This window comes from Onychomys torridus, chromosome 6 (assembly GCF_903995425.1).
Source record: "Onychomys torridus chromosome 6, mOncTor1.1, whole genome shotgun sequence".
NCBI lineage: Eukaryota > Metazoa > Chordata > Mammalia > Rodentia > Cricetidae > Onychomys > Onychomys torridus.
In genome coordinates, this window is record NC_050448.1 from 473,944 (window position 1) to 499,646 (window position 25,703).

General features: G+C 36.8%; 1 protein-coding gene across 1 annotated transcript; it reads right to left on the reverse strand.

Annotated features, from left to right (window-relative positions):
- Positions 1 to 23,867, reverse strand: Cpb1 (carboxypeptidase B1). The gene is made up of 11 exons (XM_036189286.1): positions 23,726 to 23,867; positions 23,560 to 23,635; positions 16,509 to 16,633; positions 12,446 to 12,545; positions 12,252 to 12,353; positions 11,333 to 11,434; positions 10,373 to 10,483; positions 10,201 to 10,291; positions 9,164 to 9,366; positions 2,426 to 2,510; positions 1 to 360 (listed from the first exon to the last, which is right to left on the reverse strand). The coding sequence occupies exons 1-11, from the start codon at positions 23,788 to 23,790 to the stop codon at positions 173 to 175; spliced, it is 1,248 nt and encodes a 415-aa protein (XP_036045179.1). The 5' UTR covers positions 23,791 to 23,867; the 3' UTR covers positions 1 to 172.
- Positions 23,868 to 25,703: the final 1,836 nt, after the last annotated feature.

Genomic DNA, 25,703 nt, shown 5'->3' on the forward strand with positions numbered 1-25,703 from the left:
TGTTTTCCAGTAATATGATTTTATTAGGATGAGTTTTGGAGGTCCAAGTATGTCAATACATCCAGAAAATTAAAGAGAGATTAGAATCTGCAAAGCCTCCAAACAAACAAAAGTCAAGACAGACAAGAAATGAACAGTGAGCATTTTGAAATAAGGTTTGTTGTGCTCTTCACTAATAGAGATGTTCTAGGACATAATTGGCTATGTACTTGACTGCAAGCATTGTCTCCTCACAGGTTTGGCGGATCTGGGACTCAGGAAGGAGAAAGCCATAGATGCCTGTATCCCGGAGTTCAAAAGTGAAGGAATATTTGATTCCTTGGTCATAAGCCCAGTCATCTGAGCCCCCAGCAGCAGGATCTGAAATGAGAAAACAGTAGGGGAAAAGAAATCAGCTTTTCTCTTTAACTACAAATTCTTCACTGTGAAAAATATTATGGATAGGCTAACCATCTACTCAATAGAAAAACGAAGTATTTAAAAAAAAAACAATACAATTTTGTCCCAGAATTATCTCAGAAAGTATTTATAGTGATATGAAATTCTCAGTGCAATTACATGTGGTTGGAGAGTGTACTATGAATAACTCATTAAAGAACAGATTTCTCCCAGGGAATCTGAGTAGTAGGAGGACAGCATCCAAGTTTGTAGAAACCTCAGAATCATGAAACTTGACAACATGAGGGCAAGGGTGCCCCTCTTCTCTTTCACTGCTAGAGATTGAACCTGGGACCTTTTTCATGTTAGGCAAGGCCTTTAACACTGAGCCATACTACTCCTACCCTAGGTTTTCGCTTTTTATCTTTGGTGTCTGACAACTGGCCTGGTACAGTTATTCATTTAGTTAATTCATTAGATTATAATTTTGTTGTCACTAATATATTTGTTTATTATTGTTCATTGATTTAAATCAAGAACTGAATATCTCTCACTGAGCTGCAAGCCATGTGCTCATCTTTAGAGATGCTGGGACAAAGGAGAGACATTGTCCCTACCTCTTATTGGCTTGCACATGGTGGTAAGATAAAGCTAATTTAACTCATCTGAATAAACCCATGGTTAAAAACAGGTGCATGAGTGAGTCATTTCTTTCAGAACCAGCTTAAAAAGACACCTTACAAAGTAAGGCCACAGAAAGCTCTGTTCTATCCTCAGCCTTAACAAACTCAACAGCTCAGGCTGGAGCTGTTGTGGAGGCCTTTTGATGACAAGACTTAGTCTTTTTTCCTTGTGTATATTTCGAATCCTTTCAGAACTTGGGCAAAAAGAAATCATTGGAGGGTAGAGGAAAGTAGAAATAGAAACTGAAAACTGGTTCTACAGAATGTTCCTTTTAAGATAATTTCAAACTCTGCAGTGACCACAATTCTGCGTTCCAGCTCAACCCACCTAGCTCTTTCTGTTTTGGGGTGTGTGTGTGTGTGTGTGTGTGTGTGTGTGTGTGTGCAGAAGATGGTATTAAATCTCTTGGAACTAGAATTACAGGGGTTTGTGACTCAATCATGTGGGTACTGGGAAGTGAACCCAGGTTTTTTGTAAGAGCAGTTTCATTCTCACATCATATGTGTTCTAGTCCCTCCTTTCTTTTCCTCTTTAAGACCTCTTCCCTACCTCACCCTCTTGTCCCCTTCTCTAGTTTTTTGACATTTATATACACTGGAACACATACACACATACATAAAGCCAAAATTTGCATATGAGTGAGAACATGTGGCCTTTGTCTTTCTAGTCTGGGTGAGCCTACTCCATATAACATTTTCTAGTTTCACCCATTTTTTTCTTCAAATTTGATTTTGTTTTTCTTTATGGCTAAATAAAATTCCATTGTATTTCTCTCTCTTTCTCTCTGTTACTTATTTGCACACATGAAGGAAGGAATTGGGTTCCTCTGAAGAGTGGCTTATTCCTCAGGAAACCCTCCTTCTTACCCACAATTACTCCATACTGTGTTTTCATCCTGTAAAGATCCTTCAGCTAAATATCCTAGCTACCACCTTAGGAATACCATCCTCAGTGTGCAGGGCACATGGGTGGGCGTGTTCTTACTTTGTAATCCTAATGTAGCACCTCTTAGCACCTGTGCCTTTCCATGCTTGCCATGGTGACTTCCTCAAAGATTTCTTTGGTCTACCAAAGAAATTCCCTCTATCTTTCCTACTTCCCTCTTCTGCATCCTTCCTTTACTTTTTATTTTATCACCTATTGAAAGCTTGGCACACAGTAGATGCCCAAGAGATACATGCAGAAAGCTGATGTTATTGTTGTTTGGAAAGAATATTTATTTCTTTATATATCTATTTAATAGAAAAATATATATTTCATTTAAAAATCACTGTGTAGTAAAGTTATACATTTTAAATGGTGAGAAAACAAAGGTAGTGTTAAGTATGTGATTTCTTTGCATAGTTCTGAAGCCAAGACTCACAGATTGTTGTCGCTCCTGGGCCATACGTGTACTTGGTGCCATGCAGAGAGGCAAGTTCCTTGGCTGCACCTTTCACCAGTGCATTCTGAAGAAGAATCATCAGGAAATGAATAAATGAAAGTAACCATGCCAAATAAACACAACCCCTGTACCCTTGTTTAAAAACAAAACAAAACAAAATAAAACAAAACAAACCAAAACAAAAAGCAAAACAAAACCAAAAACCAAAGACATTTATGCCACATTTGGTTAATATTTTATACTTTTTCAATGATCGTTTCAATTTTTCCAGCTTAGTAATACTGGAATTCATAAGTAAGTCTTGTGAAAGATGTCTTCCCCAATGTAAAGCAAAGTCCAGGAAGTCTTTATGCTATGAAAAAGGTTGTTGATGTCTTTGCATAGGAACAAAACATACCCAAAAAGGCAGACAAAACAACCATGACTGGACATGTGGTAGGTAGAAAGCCAACACTAAGTCATTACAGGATGGTGAATATTAAGGCTGGAGTATTAGCAGCTGAGCACACAATGATTGCTTAGAAAATGTGACTTTGGAGTCAGTTCCTCTGTCTGAGACTGACATCAGTTTCAAAGGGCTGTTCTTTTATTGCTATCACTATTAAAGAAACATTTAGTTTATGCCTCAGCCTCTGCTGTCCCTGTCCTCAGCTGCTCTCTCATATGGACGTTTATCTCCTGGTGACCACTTTCAGGGTTACCAAATCATGTGTCTTCAATGGCTTCAACTTCTCCTTTTGGCAAAAAGGCTCATTGTGACCCCATCCCAGAGGTCTGTCTCAAATCTCATCCCATGTTCTTTCTAAGCTAGGATTTACTAAATGGCCCCTGTACCCTTCCACTTCCTCACTTTATGCTGACTTTAGGTGTTCTTCCTTCACTGGAATGCTCTTCCCCCTCTTTGCTTAAACAGAGAATTTCTACCATCTCTTAGGTTTACTTTTATGTTATCTTCTTTGTGTATTTGCCCTCCATTCTCTTTAATTGCAGTGGTTTCTCTTTTGCAGCAGCCCCCATTTATAAGAGTTCCTTCAGCCTATTAAAATCAGTTGTTCTGGCATCTATTATTAGTTCTCTGTATGATTTATGGCTAGTCTTTTTTTTTTTTTCTTTTTAACTTTTTTTCTTTGTTCTTTTTCTATCTAGCTCAGGTTGACCTTGAATTTAAATTGTCATACCTTGATTAGGGTATTCATCTCTATCCTCCACAGACCACTCAGTAAAGATTGGGTGAGTGAATCATATGCTGGGGTTCAGAGTCATTACAAATGGGCCATATCTGGTTAGGGTACATAGTGTCAAGCTTTTCAAGTTGGCTTGTGACCTCCTGAGCAGAGATTAAGGATGGTATGGGAGCGGGCAGTAATATTGTGTATTTATGGTTGATGGACTGCCATATTTAAATACTGACATTTACCACAGAGGATGAAGTCTATGAACCCTTCCTCTGATCCTATTTAAAGCCAAGAGACAGAAAAAAGTCAGAATAGACATTAATCAGCTAAAATATTGTATTTTAAATCCCAATTATCTTATCAAAATTCTCTGCACTCAGTACAGTTCTTTTCTTTTGAAAACTCCAAATAACTTCACCAATATTACTCTTTATCTCCCCGATATCATCTGTTCACATCATACCACCACAGAATTTTTCAGCAGAATGGAATGTCAGGTCTAGCAGTACACTCAGTGGGAATGTTCCAAATGAGCTGAACAACTAGCCCCTGTTGAGAACTTTGGATGGAAGTGTGATTCTAGCATTTGCCACAGTGTCAGGTAACTCCTTGCCATATATGTGTCTATGTGTGTCTGTGTGTGTATGCCCCTGCACATGACTCTCACTCCAATCCCCTGTACACTGCCAGAGGTGGGCTAATTGTCTAGAGTCCTTTATTACAGTGTGGAATAACAAGAGCCCCCAACCAAGCCTGAGGTATGAAATAATTCTAAGAAATTTAACTTGACCAGACTTTAACTGTCCTTGTCAGTAAACACGTGATAACAAGAACCTCAAATTATCTCTAACTTTGGTTTCCTTCCTTTTGTCCTGTGATAATCTTAACTTATACCAAGGGACCAATAGGAAATGATACTTTTATAATTTTGGTGACAATGAGATCTTAAGCTTCCAGCAGGCACCAAGGAACTAGGGAATTCCTGATTCTGAGGAACAGGAGGATCCTGATAGCAGTGAAGACAGGAGTCAAGGAAACTACTGGTGTAGGAAAGCTGGCCTGCTGCCTCCCCAGATCCCAGGAGCAATGTGGAATAAAGAACTGAATGCTGCCATTGACATGTAGCAATGTTGTCCTTCATTTGATCTGCTTCCTATTCCTCACTCTTTGATGTTCAAGGGAAACACAAAGTGTGAGTCAGTTGAATTTGCAGTCTAGAGAGTTCTTGTTTTGAGAGACATGGTGTTTCTCCCAAATACATTTTAAAAATAAATACTGTGTAACACAGGAAAGGGGCAATTTTTGCCAATTGAGATTTTCAGAACACCATATATTATTTTTGAGGAAGATAAAAAAAATCAATGAGAGCCAATAGCCTTTGGACAGAAATGTGACTCTGCTCTTACCTTTGTTTAGAGCAGTTTCTCAACCTCTGCTCTTCTGCTATTCGGCTGGATCACTCTGTGTGTGTGTGTGTGTGTGTGTGTGTGTGTAAGGGGGGGAGGGCAGGTAGGTTTCCTGGTACATTGTAATATGTTTATCAGCATTGTGTGTGTGTGTGTGTGTGTGTGTGTGTGTGTGTGTGTGTGTGTAAGGGGGGGAGGGCAGGTAGGTTTCCTGGTACATTGTAATATGTTTATCAGCATTGTCTGTCCTCTACCACGAGATGTCAGCAAACTCCCATAGTATGTCAATCAAAATGTCTCACAAACATTACCAAATGTTTTCTCTGGGTAGTTCAAAATGATGTAAAAGATACAGTTATAGCTGATGAGAGTTTAGGAGAAAAGTTAAAAAGGAAGCCATAGATTTTGTTTTGAAGGTGTCTCTGCTGATGACATTACAGATATGCTTTCAGCATCTTGGCTCCCCAAAATATTATCTTGCCAGCATGACTGATAGATTTAGCAAAAATATAGACTCCCAGTTAAATGTAAATTTCAAATAAGCTAGGGATATTGCTCCAGTATGAGTTTATCTCATGTAGGATTTGAGACATGGTTATAGTAAAAATTAGTGGTTTTATGGAAATCCAAAATAAATGGGGAGTCATGTAATAGATCTGGCTGTATTTACCACATCTCTAGCTCCAGGGCACACTGTGATGCAGGCTTCTATTTTGATATCCAGTGTCTTTCACAAGATGTCCAACTTCACCATCCAGCTTTTTCTCTCAAGAAGACTCCTTAATCCTGTTTTTTAATCTGACTATTGTTAGTTTTATTCTATGCTTTCAATGCTCCATTCTTTCCCTGCCCTTCTCAATTATGTCCATTCTTTAACTCTCAGAATAAATATCACATCTCTTTCTTCCTCCTCTCCTTCCTCCTTCTCACCATCCTTCTTCTTTTTTTGAGAAGGATTTTCTACTCACCCCTGGCTGTCTTAGTACTCACTATGTAGATCAGGCTGGCTTTGAATTTACAGAAATCAACCTGTCTCCACTGCCTTAGTGCTAGGATTAAAGGCATTTGCCACTGCTACACCTCCTTTCTTATTGAACCTATTACACTTGTTGCTATTTCTCTCTCACGAATCCCTACAACTGCGCACAATTAAACTCCTGGTTATGTACTTTATGGTTTTATACCTCTGAATTTCAGTAAGACCCTAAGTTCTCAAATGGCAGGGGCCTTAATTTATGGAAACTTAATGTACATTCAATGCAATTTCTGTTAAGTCATGTACGATTGGCCCAGGAGGAGAATATTATCAAGCCAAGAAGTTCCCTGAACTTTGTAATGGTAGATCAGTAACAAGCTCCTTTGTTAAAATACATTTTATGGTTTCATTTAAAACTTTTTGGGTAGATTTTGTTTATTTGTTTTTGAAATAGATTCTGAGAAAATACCTTAAATAGATACTTTCTGCCCTCCTCTATTCACCTTAGTTGTCAGTGGCCCAGGATTACGGCTTTGTAGTCGTTAGGCCGGGACACGGTGTCAGCAGTGATGGGCATGAGTATAGCACTGCAGTTGTCTACCTTCTAATTAATATTTATTCCCTTTGAACCTTTACATTTATCTATAAATGTGACCTTACATTGTCTTCACATGCTTAAATAAGGTGACAGGGTCTTTTAATTAATTAATTAACTTACTTACTTATTTTGAGACAAAGTCTAATTATGTAGACCTGGTTGTTCTAAAACTTGTTGTGTAGACCAGGGTGGCTTTGAACTCATATGGATCTGTTGGCTTCTGCCTCCTGAGTGCTGGGATTAAAGGTGTGTGCTACCACATTCAGCTTGACTGGATTCTACTTTTGTAGCTCATTAATTAAAAATTTAATGAATAAGCAGTGAGTGACATGCCACTGAATGGAAGATGTTTTTTAATTTGTGGTGACATTTAATAGTTTTTCAGAGGATTGCTATTTTTTCTAGTTATTGTCATATTTCTCCTCTTGGATAATGAATATATACTCATCAAAAGAATGGTTCAGGCTCCAAGATTGTACCCTGAGAAGTAAGTGCTATCAGACAATCTAAGTAAATACTTTGTAATAGCCATGGTCAGAGGTAATTGCAGGTGGGGTGCAAAACTTTTCTCATGGATTTCCTCAAAAAAGTTGATGGGATATCATAGTAGAATGCATAGAAATATGTGGGTCTTAAATTGGTCAGTGGAATTGAATTGAAGACCCATATATAAATCCATACACCTATGAACACCCAGTTGTTGTTGTTTCTTTAATAAAGAATCCAGAAATACACATGGGAAAAGGATAACATCTTCAATAAATGGTGCTTGCCAAACAGGATGGGTGCATGTAGACAAATACAAATACTTATCATCCTGCACAAAACTCAACTCCAAATGCATCAAAGTCCTCAACATAAAACCAGACACATAGAACCCGATAGAAAAAAAAATGGAGAATAGCCTTGAACACATTGGCACAGGAAAAGACTCCCTGAACAGAACACAGCTAGCACAACTGGCAAATGCAGCCATATGGCTAGGACTGGAGGGATTTTTCCACTATGCATCACAGTTCTTAATTTCCTCTGACCATAAATATCTCCTAGTTTCATACTTCCTTGTCCTTCAGAATTTAAAAAATTCAAATATCATTTTATGAGCTTTAAAACTCCATTTGGCGATAAATAGCATTATTAGGAAGTCTATACTGAAGGACTGGATGTTTTATGAAGCCAGTGGAAATTTATGACCACATTATGTTCTTCCTTTAAATTATATTGAATGACTAAACACAAATTACACTCCACATATTCTTATTATTCCTACATTTTTACTGTTTTCCTGAAGATGTATTTTTGGAGGATTTTATAATCTATAGAGGTACTTTTGTTTAAATTTTTGTGTGTGCATGTGTGTGTGCCTGTGTGTGTACCCAATTCAAATGCTCTAAATCCTATCTTGCTCTTTTGGGACATTGGTCTCAATTTCTGATAACCAGAAACATAAAAATTTTAAAAATATGTGTTGTTTGAAGGATTCAAACATGTCTTTAAAATATATGTACATTGATGTGTGATATTTATTAATGTGACTTCTATGAACTCATAATAGTTAATTGCTCATGTGATTATATCTTGGTCACTGAGCAATACTGCTAATATTTGAGTCAAAGATATTTAAACTTTTAAAAACTGTTCCCTATATTTAGAAAGCCTCAATCACACTATTTGATTACTGAATGATTTATTACTGTTTTATCTGAACAAACAATGAAACAAATAATTTAGGACCTCATAGATCAAGCTGTTATCTATTAAATGTTACAACTTTGTAATACCATCTGCCATATTCTGTTTGTGTCAAATCTAGATCAAGCAACTTGGCAAAATAGACACTGAAAAAAATGAAGTGTGCCGTCAAGGACTTTGTTGATTATCTCCAATACAACTAAAACAATTCTTTCATCAGTGCTGTGGTTTGAAAATGAAGTGTCCTCCATGTGCTCATGTGTTTGAACACTCAGTCTCCAGCTGGTGGCACTGTTTGATCTTTAGGGGTTAGAGTCTTACTAGATGAAGCATTTCACTGGAGACAGGGTGTGTGGTTGTGTAGCTTGACCTTACTTCTGTTCCTTTTCTCTGTTTTTCGTGTGTGGATGAAACATGACCTCTCTGCTACCTGATTGCCAGACAGGCCTTATGCTCTGTCCACCCTTCCCTGCCACAATGGACTTTATCTCCTCTGAAACCATAGGGCGAAATAAATCTCTTTTCCCTTAGCTTGCTTTTTGTTGGGGTAGTTTATCACAACAACAGAAAAGGAACTAAAACAATCACTATTGTGGTAAAGCTAAAGGGAACTACTATTGTTTTGAATATTAGTAAATAAATCACATTCAAGGGAGAGTGTTCCCTGTATCAAAATCCCATTTCTTTCATTCAGTTTATTCAGACTACTCAATTCCTTAATATAAATAGATGCATACATACTACACACATACACAATTTTTACTCCTAAAACTAGTAAGAGAATTTCCACAAATTGTTCTGATTACTTTTTCAGATCAGAATAAAAAGTTTCAACACTGAAATAGTCTCCCTCCCATTGCACCCACTCACCAATTCCTCGTAGTTCTCGGGCAGCTTATAGTCATAGGAGTAAGGGTAAAGCATCATCTGGGAGTATGAGTGAATTGTGAAATAGGCCTTGATAGAGGAGAGGTTCTTGCGGATGAAATCTGCCAGGGCCTTTGTCTCCTTTTCAGACTCTGCAGCTGGTCCACAGTACGTGTCCGAGCAGGGACTTCGAGAAGCTCCCACTTCTGTAGAAATGTATGTTCCTATTAATGGTCAATTATCACCTGTGGAAGTTCTCATAGGAGATGTTAGGTGTTTCAGGTTTTCAAATTAGGAAGCTAAATAATATAAGGCATTTTCTCAGGAGTCCTTACAATAATTCTTCATGGTTTCTCATTTGTCTGCCATCTATCTGTCTATCTATCATCTATCTATCTGTATGTCTGTCTATCTATGCATATATTAGGATGACATGTTTTTAAGATGATATAATAAGAAATTACGTATGAAATCATTAATATCTTTCTGCTATAGGCCTTTTTTAAACATAAATATTTATGAAGACAAATAATATTCCTGTGTTCTGACTATACTTTGGTCTATACTGTATGTTTGTAAACAAAGTGAAATCAAGACAGCATTAATTAATATTAATTATTTTAATTAATAAATAAATTAAATACAATTAATAAAGTGGGATACTTATTAATATTATTCATGAGAAAAATCCTGTTACTATGATCACTTAATTGTGTCACAATTTTCTTTAAATGATTATTTTTAATACTGGTGTCTAAATGGTCCTCAAATTAGGTTCTGTAAATACATTTCACACATTGTCAGATTGTGTCAGGTGTGACAATTGTGCACTTCCAGAATTTAACATAGTTGGGAATACAACACAGATCTTTGCTGCACACATTTTAATCAAATGAATCAATAAACTATATTTTGTGCATTGAGAAAGTTAAAATTCTATAACATAAAACTTTGTAGTTTTTCTTGTTTTGAAGATTGACCTATTGTTTTCTTACACTACTTCACCTCTTATGTTTTTTAATGCTGTCTACAATACTCACCACACCAACCAGCATTAAAATTTCTGTTAGGGTCTACACCCACGCAGGAACTTCCTGCCCTAGTAGAGCGGGTCTTTCTCCACATTCGACTCTGAAATTAGATTCTATAGTTATATCAAATACCACAGGAAGTAGCTGGTGTGAATTTCATAATCCTTTAGAATTCATGTACCTTAGTCCAGGTGTAGACATAGCCGTCAATGTTGACTACAGGTAGAACATAAAAGTCCAACTCATCAAGAAGCTGTGTCATGTGGATCTCTTGTCCATAGGTACGGACAGCCTGTATGTGAATAACAACGTAGGATCTCATGGGATGGAAGAGATGATGCTGTCAAAATTTACATGACCTAGGTGCACATTAACTTTGGCAATAGAAGCAGGGTTCTCTGCCTAGATGCCAGCCTACATTGAAATTCAACCTTTCCCTGGGCTTTCTTGGACAAGGAATTGCAAATTGACTTAGAAGTTCTTTGAACAAAAGAAATTAGGTTTTACATAATAAATTCTTATGTTTTAAAATCATATCAATGTAAGATTTTAGATTTAGAGAAGAGCTGCAAAAATAGTGCAGGGAGTCCCCACACATTATCTAGATTTCCCTAATGTAACTCCTTACAGTTTTATGCACTAATTTTTGTACCCTTCAGAGAGTTTACTGAAATCATTATTATTATGATATTCTAAAGGTGATTTTGTTCATTATTTGTGCATATATTAGTTGGAATTCTCTTGTAATAAATGGTTATTTCTTCTTTGTTTATGAATGTATGGACATTTGAAAACAACATTTTAGCTTATCATTTTAGCTTATGGTCAGGTTGGTGATTTTTCCATACTGATCAATTTTTTAAGGACAAATCACTGTTTTAGCTGTAAGCCAGTCCACCAAAGGCAGTTGAAAAATTATAATTTAGTGAAAATGAAATAAACCCCTTTTTCTAACTTAAAAATGTGTACCTTACAAAGGCCTGTTGACATGTTAAAACTAGTTTTCCTCAATAGGAACTGGGAATTTTGGCTTTTGTGTGTGTTTATATATATTTTACTTTCTCATGTTATTAGGTTTTAAAGGAATTAATGAAATTATTACTTTCTATTTCTTCTGTCAAAAATCATTCTGTGGACCTACCTCTCTTACAAACCACTGACAGAATGCAGGAGAAATCCACTCTCTTGCATGGAAACCACAATCAATGAAGATGGCAGGCTTATTTGGTTTAGCTTTTCCAATCTATTGTGAATGAAAAGAAATGGAGAAATGTGATTCACCACATGGCACTTAGGGGTTAACATCCACTCCCTTTGGACTCAATAGATGAATCCTAACACTGAAAGTGTTCTTGTCTCTGAATGATCATCATGTTTAAGCTGAAAGCTTGCATTATTATTAGGCTTATCAAGCCTACATTGCCACAAGAAGCTTGATTACTCTGCTCAACTATGTTCCTGTAGCACTTATTGTCAGATACTGTTATTAGGTGATGTGATTATGACAACCAGATGACTAATTATAAGTAATTATAATTGTTGCTAATTTTATGAAAAATTTTCTTCTCTCTACTTATTTCTCATCTGTTCATTTTGCCACTAGAATTCCAGAACAAAAGTGACATTGAAGATGATGGAAACAAGTTGTAATGTGGTCTGATAAATGAGACTAGCCTGACAGATGATTTCCAGCAAGAGCTTGCAACTTGCAGACAAACTTGGAAACCACTTCTGGGAGAGGAGAATTTCATCGGTTAGATTTTGTACAGGGATGTGGTAAAATTTATGACGTCTCTTATTTTACTGGATTTTCCTTCTGAATCAATCAAAATTAATTATGTAAAAATGTACATAGAATAAAAGAATCCAGTGAATCTGAGCTATAGAGTGTTCTCTTTCCTTCCTTTTTCCCTCCCTCCTTCCTTCCTTCCTTCCTTCCTTCCTTCCTTCCTTCCTTCCTTCCTTCTTTTTTCTTTTAGATAAGTATGTCTATGAAACAGATGCCAGTGAATCAGAATTCATTGATTTAAGCCACTCAGGTCATGTTTAAAAATTATTACCTTGAGGAGATACATGTTACGTCCTTCAAATGTGGTTCCAATGGTGCTCTGAGAGACGAGGTCTGGATTCTCACTGGCAACTTGTTTAATCCAGGACTCTATCTACCAAAGGGAATAATTCTTGGATTAATGTGACATTGTTGGTTCAACCCCCAAGCCCCCGAAAAAGTATCAGAATCAGGGATGCCCCATACCGTTTCCCATTTGTTGTACTTGGTGTAACTGTGTCCACTTGTACGGGTGTGGCTATCAAACTGGGCTTCCAGAACATTTTTCACGTTGCTTATCAATACCCTGTATGAATCAAAGTGGGTGTTTCTCAGTATGAGCATATTCTTTCCCAGGGAACACACATGAAGATGAGAGACAGCTTTAGTAGAAGCTGCAGTGCCTCTCGCTGGCTCACACAATGGCCTTCTGACTTTTATTGAGGCTCTTCAAGCTACCTAAGGGAGATTCTATTATCAATCACAAGAAATGAGACATTGAGGACCCTGAGGCGCAGAAGTATAATGGAATCTTACAAGGCCTCTTCTTAACATACTTTAGGGACCCTAAACACAGATATGGTTTTTCTTTGATATCCAAACATTTGCCTCAGGGTCATGGGCATCCACACAACAGTACATTTCTGAGTTATATTTTATTTTTTAAACTTCAAGTATTTTTCTGATTTTAGCACTGAAAGCTTCATGTCTCAGAAACCTACTCACTACCACCAATGTAATGTGAGAGTTGGCTGCTGAGGGCCAATCTGCAGGATTTTAGGAAAACAATTTACTGGTTGAAAATTCAAAAATATTAATAGCACTAAATATTTGTTAGGTGAAAAGAAACAAGCTTTAAAGAACTAGAATTGGTTGAGTTGGGGGAGGGACAGAAAAGGAGAACAAGGAAAGAGATATCTTGATAGAGGTAGTAATTATGGGGATAGGGAGAAACCTGGTGCTAGGGAAATTCCTAGGAATCTACAAGGATGACCTCAACTAAGATTCCTTGCAAGAGTGGAGAGAGTGCCTGAATTGGCCTATCCTCAATATCAATTCTGAGATGAAATGAAACCCATTTTTTCTTGGTCAATTACATAGATGCCTTCAAAAGTAAAAACTTTATTTACAACATTTATAAACTAAGAAAACAGAAATACTAAACCTTTGGCTATAAAAGGATTGGGAAAATTATCTTCAGGGATATTTGAGAGTGAAAAAACAGTCAAACACTAACAAAAAAATGAAAAACAAAAATCTGAAAACCAAAACCAATCGAATGACAGAAAACTTTTAGAAAACTATTCTGTTTCAGTATCATCCAATTGAAAGAACAAATCCTGCCAAATACAGACGAAATTCGCAGAATGGAAACAGTATCCAGTAGAGATGGCAGGTGATATATACTTTAACTTTTTATTTCATTAGTGCTTGGGCCTAACTAAGCACAGAGCCTTGCATATACAGGGTAAACATACAGTTGAGCTGTATCCTAGTTCTTTATATACTAAGATGTGCTATAAAATATGTAAGTTACATGGCTTCTTACTGGGTATCCAGGGAAAATATATTCTAAGTTAATTGTTCCTCTGCACTCCATAGCCTTAAGACTTTCAACAGACATCTCTTATTTAGAGCCATAATCATTGCCATTGCTGATAGGCATCAATCAGTGTAGGGTGGAGGAAATAGCAGCAAAGTTCACGAAACATGTAGCTATCCTTTTAACACAGCCCACCTCAAGTTCAAATGACTGAGAGAAGACTTAGCAACTATGAGAGGCTGCTGCTTTTGTTTTGTTGCAGAAAAAGACATTCTTTTAGCATTCTCACCATATTAGTCAGCATTGTTGTCAATAATCCAGAAAATAAAGTATAAAAAAGTTTAAATTAAAGATAATACTCAATAACAAAAATATCCCTTTTCACATTGGGAAAGAGCATTTGGAAGAGTTTTATCATTTAGCCATTTTAGTCAAATCTTGAGTCATCATGGAGCAATTTTTAAAAATCTGTGCACAAAGAAAGGTAAGTTATAGCTTTATATCCAAGGCTTTGTTCTTAAATTGGGAACTGAATATTGTTGATCAGATATAATGCTGACTGCTTGATCTTTTTGGCTTTATAAGATTTAAAACAAAGAACTACTTTAGCTGTATCACAAAATATTGTTATAAACAATTAGCTACTATTGTAAAAGCTTAAATCAATGCATCTTAATATAGTAAGGGCATCATTATATTTCTAAAATACATAGACATATACACTATATACTTTCATATACTTTTTATGATAGTGCCATTCAATTTCCTTTTAATTTTTTAAAACATGCAAGTAAATTAGACCACTCTAACTCTCAATAAACTACAGAACATTGTAGCTGGAAAGGAAAGGGAGACATGGTGTACTCTTACTCCTCCCACCTCTGGCAGATCTGGAAAGTGGACTATTGAGTCAGTAATATGTGGCCATTGTTATTCAAAGATACTTGCCTGCACACCTGCACAATTCTTTTTTTTTTTTTTAAATTTTGTGTGTATGAGTGTCTTGCCTACATGTATATCTCTGCACCATGTGCATGTAATACCCATGAAGGACAGAAAAGGGCACTATATTCCTTGGAACTGGAGTTACAGATGGTTGTGAGTCACCATCTGAAAGCTCGGAATCAAATGCTCAGTTTTCTTCAAGAACAGCCAGTGCTTTTAACTCCAGAGCCATCTCTCCAGCCTTATAAAAAATTTCAATATATAGGAAAAATGATAGTACAAGCAGTTAGCAACATTCAATCTCTCACACACACATGTAATTTTAAAATATATAAGTCAATAAAAAGGCAAGTGCATTTTCCTTCTTTGTAAACAGTAAACCAGAGCAGAACTTGCAATAGCAGAAGATTATAAGTGCAAATTAATAGCATGTTGTTCATTTATCACTGTCATCTTTCCTCATTACAGCCTCATCCTGTGGGTCAGGAAACTAAGGCTTGGGAAACTAAACAGATCTTCAGATCTCATGCCAGGAAGTTGCAGAGGCAATGATAGGCTCTGGTTTGGTTTCCCCCAAAGCATTTCCTTGTTGTCTATGCCACTTCTGATGATGGCACAAATTGTATGGTTGACTTCTCACATGTTCCTTGACATGGGTACCATTTCCTACATTTTTAAGATGCAAAAAACGCAGCAAAGTAATCTTTGATGCTAAAATATTATACTTCATAGTTTCTCAAACCATAATGCAGATTTGCATGTGTAATTGGGGAGTTCTGGATAGGCATTTGAACATCCTAGACTGGGACTCAAGGAGTTCTTTTTGCTCCTTCTTGAGCCACCCTTGGAGGAAGTGCTCTGTGTTGCCCCAGGATCATTTCTTCTCTTCTCTCTTGCAGATGCCACTGAGTTAGCATGTTCTTTCTTAACTTAAAGCATGCCATCTGTTCTCTAACTAGATTATGGCTTTCCCATGTTGTTGTCTGGCTGACCCCTACATATTCTTCAGTTCTCAACCAAAGCCTCATTTCATTGGTCGTCCTTCCTTAAGCCATAAATTTCATTCTGCTCAATCCCCAGTGCTCTGTTCTAATAACTATTTTACACCACTGTAATCCTTCCCTTGAAGTTATCTTCTCCCAATGGATGTAAAGTCCTAGCCACCGTTTTCTGTATCTAATAACCCAGACACTTAATATCTATTTTAGACTATCAATGGACAACATTCTTTTCTTTGATGGGCATTCTGGAATAATGTAGACATAACAATGTAATATTTGGGGAGAGTATCTAACAGTTTATCCAACTACACACTTGTTATTTAGAGTTTATGTTCCTTTCTTTTTGACCCTTCTTCACTTCTCCTGATACAAGTGGTAGGGTCTTTAAAAAGGATATATTATCTCTAGACTTAGTCTATAGGAATGTGAAGAGCCCCCACTGCCCACAAGAGGTGTGGTTGGCCACCCAGAGAGAAGAATTGAGAATAAAACTATGCCCAGATGATAACAGTGTTCTTGGCTTGGCCTTTACTCTCTATATCATTTTAAAATCAGTAGTAGGTCATATATTTGGCTAGTTTGAAACTGAAAAACATTTTCATTAGAGCAATAACTAAACACAAAAGCCATTAAATCTTAATCTATGGGGTCTGGTGCCAGCTCTGCCATTACCTCTTCCTGTAGGAAAAACATAACTTTCTCCTCATTTTAGCTTCCCTGGGTTATTCACAGGCTTAATAAAAGGGGAGAGAATTCTGATAGCTATAAAGCATAAACTTACTCATAGTGAAATTCATTCTGCTCCAGAAAGTTCTCCACAACGGCAACATCTTCTGCTCTAACATGAAAGTCAACTGTAGTCAGAGGTTTCACTTGTGTAGCAGAATCTGGTTTCCAAAAATCAATCTGAATAAAAAGGAATATGAAAAAAGCATCTATAGTTCAATGACAAGTTAGAATCTAAGATTACATGAATGCTTTACTCCATACAATTATTTTAAAACTTAAATCATTCAGGGAATCTCTTATAAATATCTCTTTTGAATTAGTAAGAACCAACCAGTTATACATCAATAAAAAATGTCTACAAGGCTAGGGAGATGGTTTCATGTGTAAGAGTGCATGCTACATAAGCATGAGTTTAAATGTCTAGAACACATGCTATAAAAACAAGCTGAGTGTGGTTGCATGTGCCAACACCCCAGTGTTTAGTGAGGGGCAGAGAGGAGCAAAGACAGGAAGATCACTTGCTGGCTACCAGCTTCTCTCCATGTTCTCCATGAAAAATTCTGTCTCAAGGGAATAAGTTAGAGAATGATAGATGAGATATCTGACATCCTCCTCTGGCTTCTGTATGCACAGTTATATATAAATAGCAAGCGTAGGTGAACATATATATTAACAAACACTGTATTATCACAAACACACATACACACTCATGTCAAATATATACAGGTATATAAAAAATTAAAACACTGATTAGCAAGAATTGTTTCTCATAATACTAATTTATTACAGTATTCTCTGGCTGTCCTTTTCTGTTTTTCGACTTTATGGAACACTTGCTTATTATATTATGATGGCCATCTCTGTGGTAATGGATAAAGCTCATGAGTGATAATAAATCCACTACAGACCAAAAAGCTAGTAGAAAGAAATTGTGTCTCCCTTTTCTTAAGTAGACTTATTTTCATAGTCTTGGAAGTGATTTCTGTGAAGGTCACAGTAAAACGAGCCCAAGAACATCGTCCTGATGTGTTCTCCAGTATGGCCAGAAATAAAACAAAACAAAACATATACTCTTGGGTGTCCAGTAGTATATTGAGATTCTCATCTTATTCATTAACTGTTATTGGGGCTTATTATGTAATGGGCTTCAGGTTGGTGACATAATAGTGGGTGAATCAAATATGGCCTTTGTCTTCTTGAGGGAAACTTCAGAGAAAGTTAAGTATGAAATAATTGTGTAACTAACACATTTGGTTATTCTAATGCTTTTATTTATACATACATCACCACAAATATCCATTTTCATGGAAAAATGTCAAATAGGTTCTACTGCTTCTTGCACATATGCTTTTCTATTTCTTCTTTACATTGAAGTCTAGAAGTCTGAGATAAATCAGACATTCCGTCTTGCTTTGCTTCTGTGTCTCAATACATATCTAGATGTTTGTGAGCTAGGCTCAGGGAACAAATATGTGCTGGTGATAGTTGTGACTATTTCTGGGAAATTTATAAGAAAACTGGGCAGATTTTGAGACTGTGCACCAGAAACCGAAGAGGCAAAGTTTTAAGGTGACCAATTTTCTGGTGCACTTGCATGGAATCTAGTAACTATAGCTGGCCCTGCCAAACTTGAAACCAGTGTACCAGTCCAGTGGATGCTGAGCCATTGTGGGGGCTATAATGGATGCTAGGTCAGCAGGAGGACATGTGATTCCAATAAGAGGGATCCCAGAAGAAAAGTGTGATTATGGATATAATAGACAGTTGACAGCATACTATATCAGTAGGTAAGAAAGGATTGGTTAAATAGTGCAACACAGAGAGTTGAAGTAAGGAGGATACAGACTGGAGCTAAAACGATAATGGTGACAGTATAAAGGTAGACCCCAACAAACACAGAGAAAGCTGGGTGTAGTAACAAAGCCAGCACTATAAAGAGAAAAGCAATGAGGATAGAAGGGAAAGTCCACTTTTTAACATTAGATTTAAATTAGTGTTCCTGACCTTCCAATATTATCTCAGTTGCAGACACAGGTATTTAACATTGGAGTCCTAAAAGTGTCTACAGCCAACACTGACAGTGCCCATCTCATTCATAATTACTGGGACCTTTCAGTATGCTCAGGACCCATCTTTCGAGAGCTGTGCCTCTTCTCTTGAGACTCTTTTTTTCCAGAACCAGGAAAAGCCAAGTATATGCTCCAGGTGGACATGGGACGCTGCAGAAATAACTCAGGGAACTTACTGAGCATATGACCCTAGGAAACAACTGTCTATGTTTCTAACTCCTTAATCTCATGGGTGGGATAATTTTGAAATGTGTGGTTTGTACTATTTCCTGGAGATTCCCTGTGGGTTACACTCCAGTTATCCTTTGTGACAGTGGTTTAATAACACTGCATTAACTATGTTCCCATCTCCATGACACCCCTCCCTTGTGTTCTCATGGTGATTACTGCACTTTCAAATGAGCTATTTTTTTTTTTCAGTCTTGAATCAGGGTCTCTTCTAGAAGAGTATTTATCAAGATGCTAACTTTCCACTCAGAGCAACAAATGCCTGCATAATATGTTTGAAAATGGTTCTAACATAACCTCTCTTTCTGTTATGAACCTGTGAATTATCTTTCCCAACTTCCTCACTTCTTATTCATCCTAGCTTTGCCAAATATTGGAAGACTAGACATGTCTGTGAAACTTTCCTTGAACTTCTGTTGTAAGAATGATGGATTCTTTAAGAGGTGTGGTGATATATTGTGTACCCTAATAAAATATACCTGAAGATCAGAGAACAGAACAAGCCACTAGATTAAACACAGATGCCAGGCAGTGGTGGCTCACACTTTTAATCCCAATACTTGGGAGTCACATGCCTTTAATCCCAGCACTTGGGATCTCATGCCTCTGTTACCAGTATTTGAGAAGCACATATGACTTATATTCCTTTCTCCACTCAGCCATATTACTTCCTAGAGCTGGGATTAAAAAGAGGGGTTATTATAATATTTGACAAAACTTGAAGGCCTACTTTGAGGCTGTTCAACATTTTCAATTTGACAGGCTAAACACACAGCACTGTGTTAGAGTGCTTGTCTGCTATAGGGAAAGGTCTGGACTTGATCTTATACCTAGCCCTGCAAAACAAAACAAAACACCAGAACAAAACATTCCCTTTGACATAGAGAAGATTGGTGTGGTTAACATCCACCCATGTGGAGCTCTGTAAGTGTGATGCAGAGCTGCAATCCTGGAGACAGATCCATTGCTTCCTAGGAACCAGGAAAACAGGAGGAACACTGCATTCCCACAGCAGTTATAAATCACCAAGTGGTTACAAATGAGAACCTCAAATAATAATGTAAGGAGAGGGGGTGAATTTCAGGAATTAGAATGACTTGTAAATGAGAAATAGGGAAGTGAGGTGAAATGTATGATACAAAATGTGAGAAATTGAGCTATAAGGACCAGTGTTATAAAACTAAAATTATAACATTATATCATAGAGCACTGGGTGACAGAGATCCACATAGAAAATTTGTTGGATTATAAGGGACTATCTTTAAGAGGCAATCTTGTGAAACTAGTCAGCCAGATGGTGTGTAACTTGAGTCCTCATTAAAATATGGTACTGTACTAACACAAAGACAAGATAAACTAATGTAGCAGTCTGAAATTCAAGCTGGGTATGTTGCTCAATTGATATAGTGTTTGCCTAGACACAAGGCTCAGGATCTGGTCTTTAGCACTGACGTGACTGAAAATGCCTGTAATTTTAGTACTTGGAAGGTGAAAGTAGGAAAATAAGAAGTTCAAAGCCATCCTCTGCTACATAGCATATTCAAGGTGGGCCTGGGCTACATGAGTTCCTGTCTTTCCCGTCAGATTCTTTGGAAAGTAAATTTGACAGATAAAAGTAAAAGTTTTCACAAATTTGAGGTTTCAAAAATGTGTACAGATTTGTTTCACACTGTGGGTTATTGGGAGTCAAACACCTAGTAGGTCTCTCATTTATCTTGAGGACATTTTTTTTTCCTATTTGAAAGTAAAGCAACTTCTACTCTAGGTCTAATTCAGAGAGCAGGAAGGAACTTTCTTATATGTCAACAATAAAAGAGATAATAATAATTTTACATTAGACATAGGAAAATATAGTTAAAACTCCAGAAAGATAATCCAGGAAAACTCAGAGGACTGAGAGTTAGTGTCACTATAAATGTATGGATTGAGGAGGCTAATTATGGTGTGAGTGAAGGGTAAAATAAACCCACTCTGCAATTACAGATGACAAGAGAGAAAGTGCTGAAGCACAGTGTAGCTCTGATCCTTCAATACATGCAGCTTTTAAAAGGACACGTTCAAAAGCTGGGAGGAAGGACACACTGGCCAAGGATAAATAGACTAGATGCCCCTTTGATGATCTTATCAGGAAGGCTACAACCCAGAATACACTGCACCCTCATGATCACTGAAGAGGATTTAAACCTTTTGAAAATTTATGTTAGAAATAAAGAAAAACATAAGGAAGAAGCATGCATCTCCCTGTGTTTAGCTACAGTGTGCTGCCACAGCTACAGGAGAGCTGGCCTATTTACGTCTCCTTTGTCTTCCACCTTTTCCAAGAGTTTTCAACTTCTAAAGAGAACACTGAGGTTCAAGGTAGATGAGAGAATTGATTATACTGTCATAGAAATTGTATTCAAAAGCTCAATCCAATGACAACAGCCACCAAATAGTTACATGGTTCCTCCTAATTTTTTCCAAGTGGGATGCTTATATTCCTATTTGAAATCTTACAACAGCCCTCTAGGGAGATACTATTACTATCATCACAAATGAGGATGGTGAAGTGCAGAGAGAGCACAAGACCAGCTACAAGTCATATGTCCAGAAACTAAGCCTGAAGCTGAGACCAGCCCCTATGCTTGACCACAATAAAATGGGAGAATTGAGATGACTCAAACAATATGGCAGACAGCATTGCCGTATTGAGGAAGGAAAATGTTCCAGGGGTTCACTGGGGAGTGGAGGAGTTCTTTGGGAAATAGATGAAGCAGAAGAGGTAGTTCCTGGAACCTGGCATTGATTCAAATAAGCTACAGAGCCCACTCGAAGCAGATGGACCATGAATGATCAGAAAAAGAAGAGTGATCCCTGGGAAGCAGCATGGTTTGAAGGCCCAGTTAATCTGATAATTGGAAGATGCAACTACTATCCTGGTAGAATCTTGATCTTGGAAGCATTTGATGAAGTATCTGTCCTAATATGTCTTTTCATAAGTCAGAAAGCTACACAGTGCTGTCTCTAGAATAACATCCCCTTACATGAGGTCGTTGAGCATACTTATCCTATGGATAGCAAGCTGATGAATCACTTTCATTTTTTAATGCCCTACATTGTATATTGGAGACTGATAATAAATATGTATTTACTGAATGAACTGTAATGAAGGCCTTTTGGTGTGGACACCTTACTTACTCAACATTGTCTTATCCCGTGAAAAACATAAATCAAGAAGATATGTTTGGGGTGCTGGAGAGGTGACTCAGAGGTGAAGAGAACTGGATGCTCTTCCAGAGGACCTGGGTCTCATTCCTAGCACCCACATGGTGGTTCACAACCATCTGTAACTCCAGTCCTAGAGGATCTAATATTTTTTAAAGATTTGTGTGAAAAAAAAAACAATGATTCATATTGTACCCAAGTTTAGTAGAAGTAGACTGTGTTCTAATATCCCTAAGGTGTGAAAAAGTGGGTCTGTTATGCAGCAAAAGCAAGCAATAGCCCTGTAGCATGTATATCCATCAGGGTGCTCCTGGAAGCCCACTGTCAACTCTGAAAGATACATTTTCAAGAAGAAATGGGAAGACTGAACTGTCTCCAGATGTGCCCAGAATGCTCCAGACTCTGTAAGCTAATAACAGGAGAGACAATAGAATGGCACAGAAGACAAACTTTAGAGCTAAGTGGTATTTGACTCAGTTGCTTCTAATGAGTCAAAGTTAGAAGAAAGACACCTTCCATCTTGGTATTTTACAGAAAACCAACAGGGTTGTTTGTAAAGTGTTCCCATTATCCCTAGAAGCAATTGCTAACCAAAGCTAGCAAGCAGGGATGCTACTTCCTAGAAGGAAATTCCAGATTTGAAAGAAAGGCTAGAGTAGATGACTTTCTGTTCTCTTTCAATGCAAACTTCACATTTTATGATTATGACACTTTCTGCCTTTTACATCATTTCTCCTACCTTAAGATCTAAAACAGAAATACACGTAGATGATAGATAAAGAAATAGATGAATGGATGGATGAATAGATACGTGGATGGATGGGTGGGTAGATAGATGGTGAATGGATAGATGGATGGATGGATGGTCAGACTGACACCTAAGAGATAGGAGACTGTTGTAGCTCATATACTCAAGGATAAACAGCATTGACCCAGGTGGTGATATTTGTACTCAGAAGTAGATTGTTACTACATTATGCACATAATAAAAAATGTAGATACTAACCCCATGGATATTTTTTGTGTAGTATGTTATTTGTTTTTTTTTTTTTTTTTTTTTTTTTTTTTTTTTTTTTTTTTTTTTTTTTTTTTTAAGCAAAAGAATAGTATGGAAATCACTGGTGCATTTTGCCTTCCTTTTCTCCCTCAAGTCATATCATTTAGACAACTAGAATCAAGGTCAGGAAAACTCAAATTCTGTGATTAGAAATGAAAGGAAAATCAAAGGGAAAGATGACACATGGGTTACGGAAATGAATTTGAAGTTGGACAAAAGCCTGGTTTTTCAGTTATTTCCAAGTTGGTTGGTTTTCTCCTTTGTCTTGGAAGGGAAGTGACTTGCATGCTAAATGTTCTATGACCTTTAAGACAGATTCAACTCATCTAACTGTCACTGTCAGCTCTTCTAAAATGTTGTGTGGATTTATAATACTACAGGGCTTGTTACAATCTAATTTAAGCAGCAAAATAAAGGATTGTGGCATTAAATAATTTCCAAGTTTTATTCCTAAGTCCTGCATGAAAATTTCATGTCATTGCTTTTGTAGAATCAGACTAGATCAGGCTTTAGAGTTAGTATAAAGCAGAGAACTGTCACTTTACCGGCTTGGTATTGGCCAGCTCCTGAATTAAGTTGATGTGATCTTCATCAGGTACACTGACACGGAACACCCGATTACTAAGTGGTGAAAATAATGAATAGAAATTTAAATTTCAGCAATTTGTCCAAAAGCTAGCAAACTTGCTTTGTAAGGAATTATGGACTTACCCGTCAAAGTCCTCCTCAAAAGGATGAGCCAAAGCCACACTCACCAGAGCGAGTAGCAACAACATTGTGCCTGATTAGGACTGCTGGGTAACTGGGTCCTACCTGCTTTTATAATCCAGAGTGTTCTTTCTGTTTTTCTCCAGATTAAAAAAGAGGCACTATCGGATCTTGATTAATAATTTTCCTGGCACAGTTACCTCAGTAGGCATATAGTCTAAGCAGTTATCTTTCTCAACACCTGTAGAAAGAGCAAATGATCTCATGTTCAGTTGGTCTAATTCGCATGGTAAATCTAGAATCATAGGGGGTTGGTTTAAATACAATCTATGTTACAATCTTTTAATTTTAATTTTGAACTGAGATCTATGTATAGTAAGTCAGATAGATGTAAGTATGCTTGATAGGTTTTGACAAATGTATACCCCCTATTAATTAACCTCCCCTCCAAAGGCAGAAGACATTTCCTAGCTTGAGAAGTTCCCTTAGCACTTTCTCTTGTATATTTTAAAACTTCCTTCAAGGAATTACTATTGAAGATTTTAGCTTTATATTAATTTTGCTTATTCAAGCTTCATGTAAATGAGACTGTATTTACTATATACATTCCTTTGTAAAACAACTTCTTTTGTTTTTGAAATTAATCATCTTTTGTTTATAATATTCATGTCTTCCTATTCACAAGCACAATTTTACTATATGAGTATACTCCAATTTTTCTAGCTGCTTTCTTGTTAGTGAATGTTTGTATCATTTGCAACTTTGTGATACTATAAATAAAACTTGGACAAACATTTTCCAAATTCTTTTTATTGACATTTACTTCCATTTGGTGCAATTGGTGAATAATAATTTGGATGCAGGGTTAACATTTTCCTACCAAGCATTTCCCACACTGTTTACGTGACTTTGAGCTTTGAGTAGTTGCTCTCAGTTTTCTACATTTGTCATCTTTCATTTGCTGATTCTAGTAACTGTGAGTGACTTTGAAATGGTTACAGTTTGCATCTTCCCAGTGACTGAAAATGCTCAACACCCTGTCATGTGTTTAATGATAATTTATAAATCTAGTTTTGTGACATATCTACTGAATTCTTTTGAAAAGAAATTCATTGCTTGGTTTTTTTCCTCTTCATTTTTTGCAGGATTTCTTTAACACATCTTGAATACATGTACATTTAAGAATTTTCTTATTTGTGTGTGTGTACTCACAGATGTGTGTGTGTGTGTGTGTGTGTGTGTGTGTGTGTGTGTGTGTGTTTAAGACTGCTTTATATATCTTGAATGTATGTTCTTTTACATTTTTATTTGTGTATGTGTATGTGTGTGCATATATATGTTCATGCCATAATGTACGTAAGGTCAGAGAATACCTTTCGGGAGTCTGTCCTTTCCTTCCACTATGGGTTATGAGGATAAAGGGCAGGTCAATTAGGTTTAACAGTAGGTGATTTTTATCTTATGAGGCATCTAATGGTCCCTGAACACAGACTGGTTGTTAGAAATCTATGTTGTAATTTTTCTTCCCAGTAGTTCATATTTTCATTAATATTTTCTTTAGAGGAATAGAAATTTTATGTTTTCTTACAATTTCTTTTTTTCCCCAATTTTTATAGTTTGAGTTTGTATATTTTTTCCTCAAAGAGATTGTTGTCTATCTCAGGATCTCAAATACATCTCCCTATTTTCTCATAGAATCTTTGCAATTTTAGTTCTTTCTTTTTTTTGTTTTTGGGTATGATGTTATCTAATTTTTAAATATTTGGATATCAAGTAGATCCAGTTTTCTTTCCTTGATGAATTAATTACTTTGGATTCTTTGTCAAAATGTATTCACCATGTGTGCATGAGGCCATGTCTGGACTTCCTGTTATATTCCATATACCTTTTGGTGTAATGTGAGATACTATTGCAGTGTCTTGGTTACTACGTTTTAAAGTGTGCCTTAAAATCAGACAATAGAGCTTGCATATTTTTTTTT

What these genes read in the sequence shown, in the direction of transcription:
- Cpb1 (XM_036189286.1), bottom strand. Translation starts at nt 23,790, where the DNA reads ATGTTGTTGCTACTCGCTCTGGTGAGTGTGGCTTTGGCTCATCCTTTT. An exon ending in AGTACAACAAATGGGAAACG is followed by an intron (nt 12,354 to 12,445) that starts GTATGGGGCATC and finishes TCCCTTTGGTAG; the next exon opens with ATAGAGTCCTGGATTAAACA. An exon ending in TTTTAATGCTGGTTGGTGTG is followed by an intron (nt 9,367 to 10,200) that starts GTGAGTATTGTA and finishes ACATTTCTACAG; the next exon opens with AAGTGGGAGCTTCTCGAAGT.